The sequence below is a fragment of the Plecotus auritus genome (assembly GCF_963455305.1).
Source record: "Plecotus auritus genome assembly, chromosome: 1".
Taxonomy (NCBI): Eukaryota; Metazoa; Chordata; class Mammalia; order Chiroptera; family Vespertilionidae; genus Plecotus; species Plecotus auritus.
The window spans coordinates 212,830,287-212,853,070 of NC_137770.1; the positions used below are offsets into that span (position 1 = coordinate 212,830,287).

General features: G+C 42.7%; 1 protein-coding gene across 1 annotated transcript in view; it reads right to left on the reverse strand.

Moving 5' to 3' along the window:
* SPMAP2L (sperm microtubule associated protein 2 like) overlaps positions 1 to 21,322 on the reverse strand; it is a gene marked incomplete at both ends in the record, with an annotated part of 53,699 nt that extends 32,377 nt beyond the window's left edge. The window contains 2 exons of the mRNA XM_080655955.1: positions 12,251 to 12,303; positions 20,722 to 21,322. Coding sequence (XP_080512081.1) covers positions 12,251 to 12,303; positions 20,722 to 21,322 — 654 coding nt within the window. The remainder of the gene's footprint in view (positions 1 to 12,250; positions 12,304 to 20,721) is intronic.
* Between the last annotated feature and the right edge of the window lie 1,462 nt (positions 21,323 to 22,784).

A 22,784-nucleotide genomic window follows, 5' to 3' on the forward strand; every position in this document is an offset into this window, starting at 1 on the left:
AAGCTCTTTATCTGCCCTTCAATTCTGAATGATAGCTTTGCTGGGTAGAGTAATCTTGGTTGTAGGTTCTTGCTATTCATCACTTTGAATATTTCTTGCCACTCCCATCTGGCCTGCATAGTTTCTGTTGAGAAATCAGCTGACAGTCGTATGGGTGCTCCCTTGTAGGTAACTAACTGTTTTTCTCTTGCTGCTTTTAATATTCTCTTTTTGTCTTTTGCTCTTGGCATCTTAATTATGATGTGTCTTGGTGTGGTCCTCTTTGGATTCCTTTTGTTTGGAGTTCTGTGCACTTCCTGGACTTGTAAGTCTATTTCTTTCACCAGGTGGGGGAAGTTTTCTGTCAGTATTTCCTCAAATAGGTTTTCAGTATCTTGCTCTCTCTCTTCTTCTGGCACCCCCATAATTCTGATGTTGGTACGCTTGAAGTTGTCCCAAAGGCTCCTTACAGTATCTTCATATTTTTGGATTCTTTTTTCTTTTTGCTTTTCCAGTTGAGTGTTTTTTGCTTCTTTGTATTTCAAATCTTTGACTTGATTCTTACAATCCTCTAGTCTACTGTTGGATCTCTGTATATTATTTTTTATTTCAGTCAGTGTACGCTTAATTTCTAGTTGGTCTTTTTTCATATCCTCGAGGATCTCGCTAAATTTATCGGCCTTTTCTAGAAAATTCTTGAAAAACCTTATAACTGTGGTTTTGAACTCTATATCCAGTAGTTTGCTTTCCTCCATTTGTTTCATTTGTGACCTGTTTCTTTGTCTCCGCATTTTGGCTGCTTCCCTGAGTTGATAGAGTGGCTTTGTGTGCTAGGTGTCCTATAGGGCCCAGTGGCTCAACCTCCCCAATTACTTGAGGTGGACACTCTTGGTGCACCCCTTTGTGGGCTGTGTGCTCAGCCTTGTTGTAGTTAAGCCTTGATTGTTGTTGGTATCACTAGGAGGAATTGACCTCCAGGCAGTTGGCTGTGAGGATCAGCTGTGTCTACGCTGGGAGAACTTCTGTGCTGGAGACACCCTTATGAGGCAAGACTTGCTTCAATGGGGCTTTGGTGCTCACTGAGTCTGCCCCCTGAGTGTGTCCCTTATGGATCTGAGGAGTTGTAATATGGATGGTCCCACTCCGACCCCTGGGTACACTGGCTCTTGGATCTCCAAGGAGGTGCTAATTTAGCCTCTGCCTGAGGCCACCCAGCAGGAGCTATGGAGAGATCTGCAGATTCCTCTTCTTTGTTTGGGTTTTGGAGGTGCCCAGATGAGGCCCAGCTGTGAAGCAATGCAAGCTGATGCGGGGCCTTGGGCCTTCTTTTGGATATTCTGGGTCTCACTGACTCAGCTACAGTTTGCTAGGTAAGTTTAGAATTCAAAGGACCAGGCCATTCATATGCAAAAGCCTCTGTGATCAGCTTGGATGGGGCAGAGTCTCAGGGCAGAGCAAACAGCAATGGCTTCCTGTCAGCCCTGCCCTAAGAGGCCCCTGGGTTTCAGTGTCCTGCGGTAATCGCTGCAAGCGCCTCTCAGAGAAAGCCGCCCTCGAGTTCCGCCCACTTCCAGACAGTCCAGTTTCTCCCCGTACGGGTCTGGGTCCCCAGAGTCTCGCCCAGAACTGGAGTTCAGAGCAGTCGGGAGCTTGTGTCTCCCTCCGGATTGAAAAAGACAGCCACGTACTCAGTTGCCAGCTCTCTCCACGCGCGCACCTCCGTACCTCTGCCTTCCGCACCTCCTCTGAGCCTCAGTGTGCTTTTCTCTTTCCTTCTAGTTGTAGAATTTCCACTCAGCCAGTCTTCCTGTGGTTTTGGATGATGTCCGTTTTGTCTTTTAGTTGTGGTTTTGAAGTTGTTGTGTGAGGTGGCAAGTTCAGGTGTTTACCTATGCCGCCATCTTGGTTTCTCCTCCTTGTTTTTTCTCTTTAATGATTCTATTCTGGTATCTTTTCTAACTATATCCTAGCCAAACCAAGAGTAAACATCTATTTTCAAGAGGCATCTATTTTATATGTTGTATATATATATTCACACACATACTTTAAAAAAAAATAGAGGACATTTTCTTGAAATTTCACTAGTTATTCACTAGTGCTTGAATTAGGGGTTAGGAGAGTGGAATACATTGACCTGGAACTTCACAAAATCTATGATATGAAATTGTCAATGCAGAATCCCAAGTCCCTCAAAGGTTTAGACCTGGTATGTAACACCTAGTATTTAGCAAACAAGCAAAACACTGATTAGAAGGAGAGTTCTCCTGCATCTCAATATTCTTCCCCATTCTTACTTCTTAATCAGTTTCTTCCTCTGCTTTCTGTTTCCCACAGGAATTGTCATTAGAAAGGGGCTTTATGCCCTGACTAGTTTGGCTCAGTGGATAGAGCGTTGGGCCATGGACTGAAGGGTCCCAGGTTCGATTCCAGTCAAGGGCATGTACCATGGTTGCAGGCTCGATCCCCAGTAGGGGGCGTGCAGGAGGCAGCTGATTGATGTTTCTCTCTCATCTATGTTTCTAACTCTCTATCCCTCTCCCTTCCTCTCTGTAAAAAATCAATTAAAATATATTTTAAAAAGAAAAAAAAAAGGGGCTTTATGACAAAGGGAAAACACAGGAATCCTCTCAAAAACTCCAAGCTAGCTTTTCACTTCAGATGCCCCTGAATAAGTTTGCCCCATCCAGCTAGGCTGCTGGCCCACTAGTTCGAGTCTAAAAAAATTGTATTGTAACTGTAGTCTTACCTTTTCCTTGAAAACTCATAGGAACTATGATCTGCAAAAAAGAAAGGTAAAAGCAAAAATTAGATTCAATAAGAATCAAAGATATAAAGATACCATCACAAATCAATAGAAGAAGGAGGTAGGAAAATATAACTATTTAGGGAAGTAGTCAAATTAAATAAGACACAGTATGTACCAAAATAAACCACATCAGCTAATAAATCACCATCAACAAGTTAAATATATTTTTAATTGAATTAGAGCAAGAATAAGAGACTATCTACTTAATCCCTGGATTTTGATCTGAGTTAAAGGTGACATAAGACACAGAGGAAACTATAAATAAATTAAAATATTTTAAACTCCTGTATGTCAAAAATTAAAACTTGAAGAGGAAATAAAAATTTGGAAAAATATTTGGCAACAAATATGATAAAGGCTTAACAATTTTAATATATGAGGAGTATAAAAGTATAGATGAATAAGAAAAACACTAAGGTAGATGTTAAAAGTTAAATGGACAAAGGATAAAATTGAATTCACATATGAATTCATATATAAAGGGCTAATAAACATAAGAAAGTTCAAACTTGTAATCAAAAGAGTGCAAATGAAAAATGAGGTATTTTTTTAAACTATCTAAATTAGCAAAATTTTTTGCAAAGGATAACAATGCTGGAAGGATGAGATGAGGTGAGCACTCTTGTGAACTGAAGATGGAAATTTAAATTAGTACACTTCAGAGCAGGTAGTGGAGAAACCAAGATGCCAGCATAGGTAAACACCTAAACTGCTGCCTCACGCAACAATTTCAAAACTACAACTAAAAGACAAAACGAACATCATCCAGAACCACAGGAAGGCTGGCTGAGTAGAAATTCTACAACTAGAAGGAAAGAGAAAAGCACACTGAGACTCAGAGGAGCTGAGGAGGCAGAGGTACTGAGATGTGCGCGCACGGAGAGGGCTGGCAACTGAGTGCGTGGCTGGCTTTCTCAAGAGGGAGGGAGACAAAAGCTCCCGACTGCGCTTAACTCCAGTTCCGGGCAAGACACTGGGGACCCAGACTCATTCGGGGAGAAACTGGACTGTCTGGCAGCAGGTGGAACTCGAGGGTGGCTTTCTATCAGAGGTGCTTGCAGCGATTACCACAGGACACTGAGACACAGGGGCCTATTAAGGCAGGGCTGACGGGAAACCAATGCTGTCTGCTCCGCCCTGAGACTCCGCCCCATCCACGCTGAGCACAGAGGCTTTTGCAAGTCTTGCCTCATAAGGGTGTCTCCAGCACAGAAGTTCTCCCAGCGTAGACACAGCTGATCCTCACAGCCAATTGGCCTGGAAGTCTATTCCTCCCAGTGATACCAACAACAATCAAGGCTTAACTACAACAAGACTGTGCACACAGCCCACAAAGGGGTACACCAAGAGTGTCCACCTCAAGTAATTGGGGAGGCTGAGCCACTGGGCCCTATAGGACACCTAGCACACAAAGCCACTCTATCAACTCAGGGAATCAACCAAAATGCGGAGACAAAGAAACAGATCACAAATGAAAGAAATGGAGGAAAGTAAATGACTGGATATAGAGTTCAAAACCACGGTTATAAGGGTTTTCAAGAATTTTCTAGAAAAGGCTGATAAATTTAGCAAGACCCTCAAGGATATGAAAAAGGACCAACTAGAAACTAAGCATACACTGACTAAAATAAAAAATATTATACAGAGATCTAACGGCAGACTAGAGGATCGCAAGAATCAAGTCAAAGATATTAAATACAAAGAAGCAAAAAACACTCAACTGGAAAAGCAAAAAGAATCCAAAAATATGAAGATAGTGTAAGGAGCCTCTGGGACAACTTCAAGCATACCAATATCAGAATTATGGGGGTGCCAGAAGAAGAGAGAGAGCAAGATACTGAAAACCTATTTCAAGAAATAATGACAGAAAACTTCCCCCACCTGGTGAAAGAAATAGACTTACAAGTCCAGGAAGCGCACAGAACCCCAAACGAAAGGAATCCAAAGAGGACCACACCAAGACACATCATAATTAAGATGCCAAGAGCAAAAGGCAAAGAGAGAATATTAAAAGCAGCAAGAGAAAAACAGTTAATTACCTACAAGGGAGCACCCATACGACTGTCAGCTGATTTCTCAACAGAAACTATGCAGGCCAGAAGGAAGTGGCAAGAAAATTTCAAAGTGATGAATAGCAAGAACCTACAACCAAGATTACTCTACCCAGCAAAGCTATCATTCAGAATTGAAGGGCAGATAAAAAGCTTCACAGATAAGAAAAAGCTAAAGGAGTTCATCACCGCCAAACCAATATTATATGAAATGCTGAAAGGTATTCTTTAAGAAGAGGAAGAAGAAGAAAAAGGTAAAGATAAAAATTATGAACAACAAATATATATCTATTAACAAGTGAATCTAAAAACCAAGTGAATAAAAAATCTGATGAACAGAATAAACTGGTGAATATAATAGAATCAGGGGCATAGAAAGGGAGTGGACTGACAATTCTCGGGGGGAAAGGGGCGTGGGGGGTGCGGGAAGAGACTTGACAAAAATCGTACACCTATGGATGAGGACAGTGGCGGGGGTGGGGGGTAAGGGCAGAGGGTGGGGTGGGAACCAGGTGGAGGGTAGCTATGGAGGAAAAAAGAGGAACAATTGCAATAATCTGAACAATAAAGATTTATTAAATTAAAAAAATAAAAATGAAATAAAATAAATTAGTACACTTCATAGAAAATAACTTGGCATGCCCTAACTAGTTTGGCTCAGTGGGTAGAGCATTGGCCTGCGAACTGAAGGGTCCCGGGTTTGATTCCAGTCAATGGCACATCCCCTGATTGTGGGCAGGATCCCCAGTACGGGATGTGCAGGAGGCAGCCAATCAATGGTTCTCTCTCATCATTGATGTTTCTGTCTCTCTCTCCCTCTTCCTTCCTCTCTGAAATCAATAAAAATACATTTTTTTAAAATAAATAACTTTGCAAAAGGAGTGGGTGATGCTTATATTCCTTAATCCAATTCTACTTCTAGAAATGTACCCTAAAGAAATAATTCCCAGTGTGAACAAAGATTTATGTACAAAAATGCTCATTGAGGTATCTTAAGCAACAGCAAATTGGATACACCTGTAATGTCCCAAACAGAATATATGTTTACACAAATTAAAAATTATGGTTAGAAGGAGGGTTTTTTTTAATGTCGGAAAATGTATTAAATCATACAGGCCACGTTATATAAATGCTTATTCTAACAGGCCTCATGATGACAGATTGTTCCAGATGGTTTCCACTTGGGAGCTTTTAATTGCACCTGAGAGCTCTGAAATAGCACTTTCTACCTTCTGGAGTGCTCCGGGTAAAGGAACGTGGGTGCCCTCTGGCCTCAAACAGACCTAGCTCCAACTCCAGTTTTGTTAGTTACTCAGCTGGCGGTACCATCGTGGACAAATTACTTAACTTCTCTGGGACTCGGCTTCCTTGTTGCAGGTAGGAGGCCCAGAGGCAGGCCTGTGTAAAGCTCAGTGGTGCATGCGTAAAGCACCTCGCATAGAGCAGATCCAGAGAGTACAGGAACGGTAGTGAAAAATGTTAGTTACAACTTCAGCGTATAGATGGCTTCACTAGAGCATGTAGGATACACAGCAAGTACTGATTGGGCTTCTAGTGTGTGCAACATGGTGTCAAGTGCTGAGAGAATAAAAATGTGGCCCTAGCCGGGTTGGCTCAGTGGAGTCCCAGTTTTGATTCCGGTCAAGGGCACATGCCTGGGTTCGATGGGGGGGGAGGGAGTGGGGGGGACTTGTAATCTGATAGATAGCACCTGAATTAATCTGAAAAGTGATTATATTATTTTAAATCTTAGAACACATATACTTATGTGAATACAGAGTTAAGTTTGTTATATATGAATAGGGGGGTACGTTTTTTTAAGTTTCCTTTTCAAGGCCTTTGCGAAGTGACTAAGGAGGTGACTCAGCTGTGAACCCAGCAAGCAGAACGGATAAGCATGGTCAGACCGACCCTCCAGGAGTCAAACCATCATCTTATCAACATCATCTCATCGCCTGATGGCAAGGACCATAACTGACGTCTACAGACCTCCAGGACTACACGTAGCTGCACTCCATTTCCCAGCCCACTCCCCTTGATAATCCTGTCCCCTGCACTTGATGGGAGACAGGATTTGAATGCTTATAAGTGCCCTGTCTTCTTGGTTGGCTAGCCTTCTCAATAAAGGCCTAATATGATTCAACCCTGCCTTCATTATAGGACAGAGCAGACAGGCAACCGGAACCCAACCAGGGGTTTCCAGGTAACAGGTTGAGGGCTCCATCCCCAGTAGGGGGCGTGCAGGAGGCAGCCAATCAATGGTTCTCTCTCATCATTGATGTTTCTGTCTCTCTCCCTCTCCCTTTCTCTCTAAAATCAATAAAAATATACATTTTAAAAATGAGTTAGATGTGGTCTCTCCTCTCAAGGAGTTTACAGCCTAGTAGGAGATAGGCTATGGACTTTTAAAAGAACTGGAATTTTTGAATTCGATATTTTCCATTACTCTATTTTTAAAGGCTAAACTTACTCAGACCTAAGGAAAAGGGGAGAGTAGTCTACGAACATGCCCCTGGTGCCCAGTCTTGCTATCATCCATGAAAGACACACACTTGTTTTGTGGATTTTTCATGTATCATTACCACACGTGCCTTCCAGCTTTATACATACAGGTCAGAGAGTCAGTATAACACTGAATCAATCCTTAGAAAACCTCTCCAAATACTGATGATATGAATGAACAACGCTCTTTCCTACTGCCCTTTCATGCTGTCATTTCTCCCACAGGTAGAGCTTTCGTTATTCATCTTAGAAACACACTTGTTACATTCTCTCCAACTAGTAGGATGGAGTAGCTCTCACGGGGCAATTGTTAGCTATGTTCCAAGAAAAGCTGTGTCACAATGATTTCCAGACTTGTCTGCACATCAGAATCACCTGGGGCTCTTTTTAAAACTGCAGATCTCACCCTCGCTGATTTGGCTCAGTGTTTCAAGGGGAACATATTTGCCTGAAACAATTTCAATAAATGTGAGAATGGAAAAATGACAGAGCTCTCCCTACAAAAAATTAGTACTTAAAAAGAGGGAACAGCCCTAGCCGGTTTGGCTCAGTGGATAGAGCGTCGGCCTAGGGCAGCCGTGGGCAAACTATGGCCTGCGGGCCGAATCCGGCCCGTTCGGCTGTTCTATCCGGCCTGTGGAGCCGAAAGAGCGGAGGGTTCTCTTGCTCTTCCCTCCGCTCCTTTACTTTGAATTTATATTAGTTCACACAAACACTCCATCCATGCTTTTGTTCCGGCCCTCCGGTCCAGTTTAAGAACCCACTGTGGCCCTCGAGTCAAAAAGTTTGCCCACCCCTGGCCTAGGGACTGAAGGTCCCGGGTTCAGTTCTGGTCAAGGGCATGTACCTTGGTTGCAGGCACATCCCCCGTAGGGGGTGTGCAGGAGGCAGCTGATCAATGCTTCTCTCTCATCGATGTTTCTCTCTATCCCTCTCCCTTCCTTTCTGTAAAAAAATCAATAAAATATTTTTTTTAAATAAATAAAAAGAGGGAACAGGTGAAGAAATTTATAACAGATTAAGTAATTGTTCTTAGGGATATCTATATATATAAAAGGCTAATATGCTCAGTGTCCCACCATCCAGCCGGTCGCTATGATGCGCACTGACCACCAGGGGGCAGATGCTCAATGCAGGAGCTGCCGTGACGTGCACAGAGAAATGGCACCACGGACCGGGCCCAGTGCCCACAAAGCAACACTCAGCTTCCCCCAAGTGGGACACAGGCCCCACCACCACCCCAGAGAGACAGCCCACCAAATCATAGCTGACGCTGCCAGGACCCCATGTTGCAAAATACAGCCCACAGCCCAGCCCAGCCTGGAAACAGTTGCTGTGGGCGCCAGTTAATGACGTCACATAGCAACGCCCGGCTTCCTCTCCCTAGGGATGACTAGCCTCCTTGCAGTTTCTTCAGCCCAGGAACACGACTTGCTTTATAGCCAGGTGGCAAACATTTCACACTTGAACCAAATGCCTGTGAAGCATTGTCCTATGCCTCATTTCATTTGATCCCCACAGAAGTCCTGGAGTAGGTAGATAGGAGACTCAATAGAATCCTATTTTCTATTCATTAGCTGGAAAATGAAGATTTAGAAAGTTTAGAAACTTGACCTGACTGAAAAGAAGCAAGAAATGGTAGACCTTGAAAATGACTTCAAGTTTTCTCACTGCGCAGAATATAGTCAAACACTGCTGCAGTTAAATATTTCACCCTTTGTTCTCCCTGCGTGATGTACAATAATAATCTGTGTTGTGTTGATATTTACTGCTGTGTTGCTGACAATTACCTGAAAGAGAAATTGGGGTGCCTCACTGGGCTGGAAAAAGTTTAGCTACATCAGAAAGCAGGTCTAATTAAGCAAGTTTATTCTATATATATAAAAGGCTAAGTTGACTTGGGCATGCATGAAACATATAAATCTCTCACTGGCACCAATCACATGCATATGTTTTGATCTGTCATTGTCAATTGTGAATTTGGTTGACACTTCTATTATAGAGAAAGGGTGAATAGCGATATTAAAATATTTCTTCTAATTAATTTCCCTTTCAATGTGCACGAATTTGTGTATCGGGCTACTGGTTGGTTATCTTATAATCCTAAGTACTGGATGTGGCTCTAAACAAGTTTTGATCTTTTTTTTTTTTTTTTTTTTTTTTTGGTTAATCCTCACTTTAGAATATTTTTCCATTGATTTTGGAGTGGGAGAGAGGGAGAGAGAGAGAAACAATGATGTGAGACCAGGAACGAACCTGCAACCTAGGTACATGCCCTTGACTGGGAATCAAACTCGTGACCCTTGGGCTAATGCTCTAAGCACTGAGAACACTGCCCAGGGCTGAACATCATTTTAAAAAGCAAAATAGAAACAAAAAGTATAGTGATTGTATTGTGACGATAAAAGTACACTTATAGCATGAATTTTTTAAGTACTTATTATTACATGAATGAGTCCTGATGACTTGTAACGTAAGTGACAGCATCAAACTTAGGTTCTAACAGGGCCTTATCTTACCCCCAATAGTGGAATTTAGGTAATGAATGAGACTGGTTGCTAAAACCATTCAATGAAAGGTGAATGAGGAACTTTATAGTAGAGGGATCACGTCAACCTCACTTGAACCTACTCATCAATCTTAGAACCACCACAAATGGGAGACATCATGTGCCTCAACTGGTGAGGCAAGAGGCACAGCACCACCTCTGAAAAATTCTTACTCAAAACAATGCACTCTGAATCTAAGCAAGCCTCTTAATCTATATAGTCTGCAAAGGACGGTGGGCGAGGGCAATGGGGAAAAAAGAAGGACATATGTAATACTTTCAACAATAAAGATTTATTCAAAAAAAGAAAATAGATACTGCTTAAATATATAGAAAGATCTTACAAATCAACAAGAGAATGATGGATACTTTCAATAAAAAATGATCAAAAATCACTAACAGGTAATTAATGAAAAAATAAAACTGGCCAATAAACATTCAACCTTACTTCTAAATAAATATGGACATGAAATGGAAAAAAATATATAGGAGCTAGAAGAACAAGTTAAAGCATCACAAAAAAAACAAATCAAATTCAGAATATGGGATATTTTACACAATTTTTCTAACAAATGAATGGCCTTTTAAAAAGGAAGAGAAGATAAGGGTTAGTGATAAAGAATAACAGAGAAGGGACATAACTCAGAAACGCAATGTATGGCTCTTGTTTGAGGCCTAATTCAAATGATCCAACTGTAAAAAAAATATATTTTTGAGATAATTAGGGAAGCTTAAATATTTAGTCAGTCAACAAGAAGAAGCCACCCTAAAACTTTTTGAACACAGTGGTTGATAGCATCTCCCTCTAAGAGATAGTCAGAACATTATGGCTGTATGATGACCTCTTTTTCTTTTTAAAGTTTTTTAAACTAAATGTATTGGGTTGACATCAGTTAATAAGATTGTATAGGTTTCAAGTGTACATTTCTATGACACATGATCTGTATGCTGCATTGTGTGCCCACCACCCAAAGTCAAGTCATTTTCCATCACCATGTATTTGGCCCCCTTTACCTTTCACTTACCCCTTCTGGTAACCACCGTACTATTGTCTGTGCCTTTGAGTTTCAGTTTCATATGGTTCTTAGCTTTGCCTGGCTGACATATTTCACTCAGCATAATATTCTTAAGGTCTATCCATGGCAGTGTTTCACCTTTTCTTATACCTGAGTAGTCTTCCATTGTATATATGTACCACATCTTCTTTATCCAATCATCTATCAAAGGACACTTCGGTTGTTTGGGCCATGTTTTGAATAATGCTGCAATGAACATAGGGGTGCATATATCTTTGGGAGTAAATTTTTCAGGTAGATACCCAGAAGAGGGGGTTCTGATCATATGGTAACTCTAGTCTTAATTTTTTGAGGAACCTCCATACTGTTTTCCGTAGCAGCTATACCAGTTTACATTCCCACAAGCAGTGAATGAGAGCTGCTTTTCTCCACAACCTCTCCAACCCTTGTTATTACCTGTCTTGTTGATAATGGCCATTCTAACAGGTGTGAGGTGGTATCTTACTCCAGTTTTGATTTGCATTTCCCTAATAGCTAGTGAAGTTGAGCATCTTTTTATATATCTGTTGGCCATTTGTATGTCCTCTGTCAATTTTTTAATTGGATTGCTTGTTTGGTGTTAAGTTGTATGTGTTCTTTATATATTTTGGATATTAACCCCTGATAGAGCTATTGTTTGCAAATATCTTCTCCCATTTGGTTTGTTGCCCTTTTGGTTTGTTGGCAGTTTCTTTTGCTGTGCAGAAGCTTTTTAGTTTGATATAGTACCATTTATTTATTTTTCCCTTTATTTACCTTACCTTTGGGGTCAAATTCATAAAATCTTTAAGATCCTGTGCCCCTGGAATGAACTCCACTCGGTAGTGATATATTATTTTTTTTAATGTACGGTTGTATTTGATTTGCTAGGATTCTGTTTAGGATTTTTGCATCTGTATTCATCAGAGATGTTGGCCTGTGCTTTTCTTTTGTGTGTGTTCTATTATGCTCTTTGAGTGTTTGTATTTTATTCTATGCTGGTTTTAGGTGTGCTATTGAAGATTGGTCTTAAAGCAGTGCAGTTCTATATTTGGTATGGCTATGTAGGCAAACCTACATAAACCGCAATGCTCATCATGCTGCCTTCTCTAGCTAGCCAATGGGACCATCAGGGCTGTGCTCCAAGCCATCAGCTGGAGAAGGCTGCCATCTGCTGGGAGAAAGCAGATTCCAAAGCTGTTGGTTCTGAGGCACTCCTACCCTGGAGGGCCCACTGCATGTAGAAGGAAAGCATTTTGTAACATCATAGGAATGACTTTCAAAGTTTATTCTCCACCTTGCCCTCTACCCTGCCTCCTAAGGAACCCACATTTAGCTGCTCAGCCTCTAGACCTCGGTTGTACCGAATGGGGTACCAGTGATCTACAAGGAAAAGGCAGGGAGCACCTCTCAGTACAGATCTGAAGGGGACAGGAGGAGCAGAGAAGAGAGAGGCAAGCTGGAGCTTGAGAGAAACAAAAAGGAATGTTTGGGGTATTGCTGTCATGGTGACAGGGACTTAAGAAGAAAGATGCCTCGAGAGCATCATAGCAGGTTTTGCTCTGTTAGATGATATTTCCTTGAAGATATTTCAGTAAGACCTATATTACTTTTCAAAGCTTTTTGATGTGGAATTCATGCTGGTTTTAGGTGTGCTATTGAAGATTGGTCTTAAAGCAGTCCAGTTCTATATTTGGTATGGCTATGTAGGCAAACCTTGAGATGTTCTTTGATATGATATATTCACCTCTATGATCTGATATTACTATTCATTCTTCCTCACTCCTCCCCTAGCTATGCACAGCTCCCTAGCACTGAGCTCCGCAGTGCTGTAGCTCAGGGTCATGTGGGCAAGAGATGGGAGAATGTAGGAAACGGTGAGAAGGCAGAGACAGGGAGAGGGCAAGCCCTTCCATCTGATGAAACAACAGCAAAAAAAAAAACTTGTATTTCTATGCAAACTAAAGCTCAAAAATATCACACCCCCAAGTCTGCACTTTTGTGACTTTTTTTTTTTCTAATTTCAAATCTTTTTTTCATGTTCATTCTCACCTGATTTCACCTGTGTGAAGATGGCACTGGCAACTGGGTAGCCACTTAGAATTGGATTTATAACTCACACCATGCCCAAATGGAGCAAAGATTTAAATGTTTTTTAAAAAGTTATAAAAGAAAACACCTGGGTGAATTCCCTTTTAACCTAGGAGTAGAAAAAGGCTTTTCCAATGATGATTCAATACAAAAGCCGTGAAAGAGATGATTGATAAGTTTTACTATGAAATGTTTTTATGGCAAAACAAAAAATAAATAAGTGAAGACAAAGAGACTGCCAACAAAGTGAAGAAAATATGTCCTACATAACCCAGACAAAGGGCCAATCTTTCTGTGTACAAGAGAAAAACCTAGGAAAAGGAAAATAGGCAAAAGGCATGGAAAAAGATATATACCAAAAAAGATGCTCAATATCACCCATATAATAAGATAAATACAAATTAAAACTTAACTGACATACTACTAGTTTTTTGTCTCTTAGATTTTCAAAAAACCAAAAGTTTGAACACACACTGCAATGGTAAGGCTACGAAGAAATAGAAACTTCCATTGCTAGTGGGTGGACAAAGTGAATCAACTCCCATGTAGGCCAATTTTGCTAAATCGAAGTTGCACGTATATTTACCCTCCAGTGATCCCACTTCCAGAAATTTACTCTACAGTGATACCAGCATATGTACGAAATGACATGATGTATGGGTTTATCTGCTACATCAACTATCTATTGCTTGTAACAGAAACACCCTGGAAAGAACCAAGAGGTGTTAAATTAGTGGTGGCACAACTATGTAATGGAGCATGAGGCAGCTGCTGTCTTTAAAATGAGGAAACAACATGTTTTTATAAGGAAAGATACACTGTCAGGTGAAAAGAACAGTACAGTATATGCTAACTTTTGAGTAAGAAAGGGGGAACTCACAGACAACCTTGTACAGTATTTTCTTGTATTTACATAAAGATATATAGAAACGAATACACATGGTTACCTATAAAAGACAAGAGAGGGGACAGGGTGGGAAGAGAGACATTTCCTTGTGGTCGTTTAATTTTGTTTTGTCTTTTTAATCATGTAAATGGCTTACAAATTTCAAAAAGTTTTTAAATTAAATTTTTTTTTCACTCAATATAATTTCCTTCCATTCTACCACACTTGCCTGAGATTCTGTTTCTTTTAAATCAGAATCTTAATCCCTTGTGAATCCAGATCAAACACTCTGGGTTCTGTATACTTGAGATTACATATGTAGGCTCTATTAAATATTTAGGCCTATCTACATATATAAAAGCCTAAGTAACCATTAGGACCAGTCTTTATGATGTGCACTGACCATCAGGGGGCAGTTGCTCAATGCAGGAGCTGCCCCCAATGGTCAGTGCAATCCCACAGCCAACCTCCCACAGCTGGCCAACCTCTCGCGGTCCCTCCATCCAACCAGCAGGCTCCAATCGGCCCCAATTGGCCCCAATCGCCTGCCAGGCTGAGGGACCCTACCTGTGCACGAATTCATCCACCAGGCCTCTAGTCTATATATATAAAAGCCTAAGCGACTGTTATGACTGGTCGACCAAACAACTGGTCAACAGGTCGCTATGATGCGCACTGACCACCAGGGGGAAGACGCTCAATGCAGGAGCTGCCCCCTGGTGATCAGTGCACTCCCACAGCCAACCTCCCGTTGCTGGCCAACCTCCTGTGGTCCCTCCCAACAGCCGGCCGGCCCCGATCGACACCAATCGGCCCTGATCAGGACTGGGCAAGATGGCCCTGATTGGCCCCGATCCCGGGCCAGGCAGAGGGACCCCACCCATGCACCAGGCCTCTAGTTTTAGATAAGTAGCTTTAATGAGCACTTTGGGTCTTTTTTTTTCTTAGCTTTTCTTCTCTTTAAAAAAAAAAGAAGTTAGTACTGCCATTTAACTCAGAAAAGGGAAGTGAATGTCATATAGGATAGTCAGTCAACTTGTCTTTGTATGCTATGGATGTGTTATTGCTATGAAAGTGTTCAGCCTCCCCAACCACACTGACAGTCCTTCAAAGATGGGATCCATGCCTTACTCATCTACAGCTCTGGGCCTACAACCTGAACATAGGAAGCGCTCAATAAAGTTTAACAGCGACAGTGATTAGGTGATGATACACTACTAAAGTGATAGAATGGTGGCACCTAGTCTACAATATAAATTTCAAAACGTTGCATGCAATCAAACTGCCATGTCTCAGGCATCTTTCCACCCCACAGAACACAGAAGCGTGCCGTTTTTAGTAGATGCTCAGGAAACTTTCGCTGGGGAAGAAATGTTTCTTGAGTGAGCAGGGGCATGGTGACATGTTGACTAAATATTTCTTAATGTTCACACTATTTTATGTAAATGTTATATAAATGTGCCTGATGCTTATTTGAGCTTATTATTAAGGGAATTAACATAAAGACTTATTGGAATTTTTAACAAGGAAAATCTGGAAGACAAGTTGAGAGGATAGAAAACTTTTAAGTGGTGTTTTCTAAAGCAGATCTGAAAACTTCTCATTTAAAAAATATATATTTTTATTGATTTCAGAGAGGAGAGGGAGAGAGAGAGACAGAAACATCAATGATGAGAGAATCATTGAGCTGCCTCTTGCACGTCCCCTGCTGGGGATGGAGCCCATAACCCAGGTATGTGCCCTGACTGGGAATTGAACTGTGACCTACTGGTTCATAAATCAATGCTCAACCACTGAGCCACGCCAGCCAAGCTGAAAAATTTTTAGAGTGAGTCTCATCAAGCTACTTTGGGGGGGGGGCACTTTAGGCAGCATGACCCTGAAGGCCCGTTACATGGTAGGCTCGCCCACCTTTTAAAAATATGGGCTGAGGAAGTAACCATGAGATGGTCCTGGGAAAGCAATACGCATCTAGGGAGAGAAACCACACGTGCTGATTGTGAAGCAGGGGCAAAAATCAGATTGGACTTTCAGAGGAACAGAAAAGAAGTCAGTTATGATTGGGGCAGAGTGAGCAGAACTATGCCTCTTAGGATAAACCAAACTTTTTGCAGAGGAATGGGAAACCAAAGGAAGGGCTATATAGTGAGTGAAAGGTGTGATCTGATTCAGTTTTTAAAATGCCCACTCTGGCTGCAATAGCAGAGAGATTGCATATGGCAAGAGTAGAAGCAGGGAGACTGCTCAGGAAGCTAATATAGAAATCCAGGAGAGAAATGACCGTAATCGGGAGGCAAGAATTAGCAGTGGAAATGAATGAATTTGGGAGATATTCTAGAGAGGAAATGAACAGAACTTGCATTGGATACACTGGATTTGAGGGTGAAGAAAGAGAAATTGGGGAGAAATAGTAGATTTTTTTTCTTTTTGGCTTAAGCAACTGGATGCCATTTTCTGCAAGCACCTAGCTAGAAGACTAAGCAGGAAACAAGGAGGAAAATCAAGACCTCTGTCTCAAAACACATTACATTTGAGATGTCTATGATATATCCAAATGGAGATGTCCAATAGGCAGTTGAATATATAAGTGTAGGACTCAGAAGCGAGAGTACAGCAAGAACATATATTTAAGAGGCAGCAGCATAACCATGCTATTTAAAGCCATAATTATAGATATGACCACCTAAGGGGGGAAAGTGAAAATACAAAGGAAAAGGGTCAAGATCCAGCCCTTTAGACTTCAGGAAAACAGGGAGGGCTCAGTCAATGAGAGAAGCAGCAACCAGTCAGGTCAGTGATAAACTGGGAGATTGTGATGTCATAGAGGCCAAGAGAAAGAGGTAGATGGTCAATTGTATTAAATGCTGCCAAGAGGTCAAATAAGATAATAATAACACTGCGAATAATAATGGCTAACATCTGCTGAGCACTTACCATGTACCACAGTCTGTTCTAAATGCTTTACAGGTATTAATGCATTTAATCTTAACAACCCTAATGATAGAGAAGGAACCACTGGATTTGGTAACCCAGAAGTGGAATGAAGAGAACTTTCATTCAACAATAATTGCTAAGTCCTTACTTGTTCCAGGCACAGTAGGAAAAATAAAAGTCCTGCCCTCTGAGAGCTTAATGTAGGCAGTAAACAAATACATTTGTAAGTGGAAACAAATAGATAAGTGCTTTAAAGAAAATGAACAGAGCGGGCTGGCGTGGCTCAGTGATTGAGTGTCAACCTATGAACCAGGAGGTCACGGTTTGATTCCTGGTCAGGGCAGATGCCCGGGATGTGGGCTTGATCCCCAGTAGGGAGCATACAGGAGGCAGCCAATCGATGATTCTCATTGATGTTTCTATCTCTCCCTCTCCCTTCCTCTCTCTGAAATCAATAAAAATATATTTTTTAAGTCACACGCATAAAAAGAAAGAAAATGAACAGAGTGATCTGATACAGCTTTATAAGGAGGTGACAAATATTTGAGGAAAGTGTGTCCTGGCAGAGGGAAAAGCAGATGAAATGATTGTGAGGTGGAAGCAAAGAGGCCTACGTGGCTGAAAGAGCAGTGATGGTGGGGAGAATGATGGCATATGAGGTTGGGGAGGCAGGCAGAGGCCAGATCATGAGGGGCCTTGTAGGCCTGCTAAGAATTTTAGATAACAAGCTATGTGAGATGAGAAACCCCTCTGGAGAGTATAAAGCAGGAAAGTTGCATATAATTTATGATCTAAGGGATCCCTGTGACCACTATACAAGCAATAAACTGGGATGGGAAGGTGAAGGGAGAATAGGGCAAGAGTAGAAGCTATTGCAGGGGACCAAGCAAAAGACAGTGGCTTACAAAGATGATAAAGATTTGCCCTGGTTGGTGTGGCTCAGTTGGTTGGAGCGTCGTCCCATATACCAAAAGGCATATACCCAGATTGAGGGTATCGGATGTTTTTCTCTCCCCCGCTTCCTCTCTCTGAAATCAATAAAAAGAAATTGTTTTAAAATGACATTGGTTTAAAATGTTAAGACATGGCCATAGTCATGATATATTTCAAAATTGGGGTTTGCTAATGATTTGGAGGCAGGCTGTAAGAGTTAAACAGGTGTCAAGAATGACTTCAAGGCTTTCAACCTGAACACCTGGATGGATGAATGAGGGTGACATTTGCTAAAATGGGGAACAATGGGGGAAGAGCAAATTTGGGTGCAAAAGTAGGAGTTTCAGATATGGACACATTAAATTTTACATGTCTACTAGGTATGTTAAACAATTGGTTATAAAACTCTGGAGTTTAAGGAAGAATTGAGGCTAGAGATAATTTGGGAACTTACCAGCATATAATTAAAGAAATGAAACTGATGACATAACTCAGGGAACAAGGAAAGTTCTAAAGACTCTGAAAAAAACTGATCCCTCACTCACTTTGGCCTAAAGCAGTGGTTCTCAACCTTTCTAATGCCGCGACCCTTTAATACAGTTCCTCATGTTGTGGTGACCCTCAACCATAAAATTATTTTCATTGCTACTTCATAACTTGTAATTTTGCTACTGTTAATGAATCATAATGTAAATATCTGTGGGTCGCGACCCACAGGTTGAGAACCGCTGCTGTAGAGCCTAAGACCATCGGAAAACATAGATATTTACATTACGATTCATAACAGTAGCAAAATTAGTTATGAAGTAGCAACGAAAATAATTTTATGGTTGGGGGTCACCACAACATGAGGAACTGCATTAAAGGGTCACAGCATTAGAAAGGTTGAGAACCACTGGAAAGGCTGGGAAAAGAAGCAAAGGAAATTGCGTCAGGAACAATCAATGAGGTCTGAGGACAATGAAAGCAGTGGTTAACCCCAAAGTCAACTAAAGAAAGACTGCCAAGAAAGAGGTAATGTGTGTCAAATGAGTAAGATGAGGGTGAAGGATGAACCATTGAATTTGACAAAGCAGAAGTCATTGTGACTTCAACAAGAGCAACTTCCGCTAAATAGAGGAAATGAAAGCTTCAGGCTGTTCTCAAGAGAATGGGAAGAGAGGATATGGAAATAATGACTTATAGACAACTATTTTGAGAAATTTTTCTCTAAAGAAGTGGTACCTGGAGGGGAACATGGGGTTAAGGGAGTTTTTTGTTTTGTTTTGTTTTGTTTTCTTGCTTAAGATAGCAGTTATTACTGCATGTACATGTGCTGATAGCAATGATCCAGTAGAGAGAGGGATAAAATGATGCAGGAGAGAGAGGGCTCATTTTAGGAGAAAAGCAGCTTAAAGTTGGATGGGATGGGATCCAACATATAGGTTGGGAGATTGGCCTTTAATAGGAACAAAGACAGTTCATCCATTATTAACAGGAGAAAAGATAGAGTACATAGACAGGTGCTGGTAGTTTGATAGCTTCTGTGTTGGAAAGTGAGCTGGCTAGGGACATGCAGTATGATTGCCAAGAAGCACTGAGAGCCTACCTCTAAGTTCGAGATCGTGAATTTAAAGAACAGAATAGTTGTTTGTTTTTTTTGTTGTCATCATCTGTTTTTACAAGTGCAGACAAGAATTGGCAAGGGAGTTAGGGATATTTGCAAAAGAATACGTAATTCCATTGGTGACCATGGACTATAAAATGATACATGTCTCTCCTTCAAGATCTTCAGCTGTTTGGGAGTCAAAGGTATGAAGGATGGAGGAGTGAGAAGTAACTAGGTGAATAAAGTGGGTTTGCTAGGTAGTGCCAAGTGACCCCTTGAGATTAGTGGTCATGAAACGGAAATAGAAGCACGCAATATGATTATGGGATTTTGTACAGCAGTAGTCACCTGCTCAGGTGTAGGCAGAAGGTGGGTGGTTGGGGTTAACCAGGGTTGGGGTTTTGCCAGAAGTATGGTGGTTTGCCAAAGAGCCAATGGGGTGGTAGATTATGTGAGCAACTGGAACAATAGACCATAAACTCCAGGCTGACAAAGAGGAGTCAAGGAGAATAATTGCTTTGGGTGGGGTCATCACTGAGCGGTCAGAAGTGAGCTGGTGTGGTCAGAGCAAAGGATGTTCACACCCAAGTCCCATCAGCCCTGCTACCCCGTGAACCTGGTGAGGACTGAGCATATAGTAAGCACTTCGTAAATGTACTCTTTGACTACTTGCTCCGCGAGTATTTTGTTACTACAACTTTCACAATATCATAGCTAGCATTTCTTGATTGTCACCATGTGCCAAACACTGACAAAAATATCCTCTCTTTAACGATCCCTCTAGCTGGGGAGAAACATAATGGATGAAATACAAATTCTCAAGTGCTATAACAGAGGTAATGTTCAAAGCGGCAACCCAGAGGAATGCAGTAGCTAACTGTAGAGAAGAATTACGAAGGGCTTCAAAAAGAAGTGACAAGGGATAATCAAGACAGCTAGGAGGCTGCCCTAACCGGTTTGGCTCAGTGGATAGAGCGCCGGCCTGCAGACTGAAGGGTCCCAGGTTCGATTCCGGTCAAGGGCACGTACCTTGGTTGCGGGCACATCCCCAGTAGGAGGTGTGCAGGAGGCAGCTGATTGATGTTTCTTTCTCATCGATGTTTCTAACTCTCTATCCCTCTCCCTTCCTCTCTGTAAAAAAAATCAATAAATATATATTTTTTTTAAAAAAAAGACAGCTAGGAGGTCATCAGGTGGAGGGAGGAGAGACTGAAGAGATTCCCCGTCTCTCACTACTAGTCTCAATTCCCCCCCAAGCAGGTGAATGGCACAAAAGTCATCTTCCTTTAAAACAAAAGGAGCATTCAAACTTTCACATTAGGACCCCCAGTTTTAGGTGGGGCCGTGTTGGAGGGGCCCCAACACCTACCGCTCGGGGAAGACAGGGAAGTCCGTGGCAGGTTTCTGGTCACCGGAGACGGAGCGATGGTCATGGCGGCGCTGTGAGGCAGCTCAGCTTTGTGGACCTCGTGGGAAGCTTGGGACCCCTGGGACTTACGGGGCACACGGAGCTTTTGGGGCTCATAGAGTGCATGGTGCTCCTGGGACTTGCGAGGCCTCTGGGGCTTACGATGCTTGCGGTGCCTGTGGGGCTCCTGGGGCACATGGGGCTCCTGGGGCTCGTAGGGCTCATAGTGGTAAGGCTCGTAGTTTTCGTAGGGTCCGTAGGGTTCGTAGGGCTCATAGGGAGCATGGGGAACGTGGGGCTCCAAGGGTTTAGAGGGCTCACAGTGTTTGCGGGGTTCACAGAGTATGTATGGCTCATAGTACCCGGAGGGGTCGGAGATCTCCTCTAGCCGGCCTTGCTCATAGGCTGCCTTCGATTCCTTGGGCTCCGGCTCCTGTTCGTCAAGCACGTTCAGGATGCCTTGTGCTAAGGGTGCCCGGGGAGCTTTCGAGCTAGCGGATATTTCTGTCGTATCATGCCCATCGGATAGCTCTGATGAACCCAGAAACTCTTGGTTCGTCATGGGGGCCCAGGAAGCTCCGGTTGCGCGGGGCGCCGACCCTAGCTGGGTCGCTGTTGGCCTTGGCGCGATGGCAGAAGGATGAGTTACCGCCCGCGCCCTGCCCCAGCCCACCCGCACCCGGCACCGGACGCAGAGATGGGCGAGGAGCCCTGTCCTGGCCTCCTCCCTGCAGGTTCTCTGGTTGCCAAGGCGACGTGACGCACTCCAGGGGCCCACAAGCACGCTCCACCTAGAGAAAGAAGCCAGAGATCCTTGTGCGCCCAGACTCGGCGCGCTCCTGACTAGCAGTTCTGTGTGTCAAGAGCGAGTACTTTCGTTTGCTCTCGGTTGCGGAGACCCTGCTGCAGAACATACCAGCTTCCCGACTACTTACAGCGCCCCTCAGACAGCCGAGCCAAGTCTGTTAGGTTCCCTGGCACATAGGCACGGAGCGGATGCTGAGATTGACAGTCCAGGCCACCACTCTCTCTATGGATTCTGCAATGCCTTCCAGACTGGTGTTCTGAGTTGGCCAACCTCCCACCACGACACTCCAAACCGTTTAGAATAAATTCCAAGCTTTGCACCATAAGGGGCCCCGTGGGTGATCTAGTCCTTGCCCCTCTCTCTCACCAGTCTACTGTGGGCTGCTCTGCCCTTACTGGCTACATTCCAGCCTCCCTGTTCCACTCTAACATGTCAAGCAATTTCCCATTTCAGCTTCTTCCTACACCTGGACCTTCACATTTGCCCAGTGCTGGTCCTGGCAAAATGACCACAGGGATTGGTTCGGGGATGAATATTTGACCCTGGCAGAGCCAATCAGTGCCCCTCCCTGAGATCTGCTGGATGGCTGCTTTAGGAGAGGGTCTATCATATTCCAGGATCATGAGCTATACTAGTATACGGATGTTGTAGGCGAATGTTCCTCGCCCAGGGAATCTGGAGAATGAAGCCAAGTAGAGGTTTCAGGGCCAAGTGATGGAGAGAATTTTGTTAACTTTGAATCTCTGAATCCACCCAGGGCCAAGTTTCCCGGTGTGATGAGACTCCCAGATCCCCTTTTCTTGACATACAAAAACCTAACTTGAATTTCCATCATTTTTAACTGAAAGAGTTCTGACACATTTTCTAGTACATAGTTGGTGCTCAATAAATGTTGATTAAATGAATGAATGAAAAGACAGATCAGCTCTTAGCATGGGCACCAAACCTTTGGCTTCTGAGCCTGGAAGGCTGGCAACAGACACCAGATTGTGGAAAGTTCTCCAAAGTAATAAATGCCACCCCCCAGGAGGTCTATTGGGCAGATCACCAGCCAGACAGCTTCTTTAACAACACTCCCACCTGTCTGGGCCATTTCCATTAGAAACCCCTGAGACATGTACCTCCCATGACAGTCTGAGAGTATCTCAAGTCTTTGCTTTAATCATCCCCAGCACCAAGCAGTGACCACCATATTGGCATTCAATAGCTATTCCCT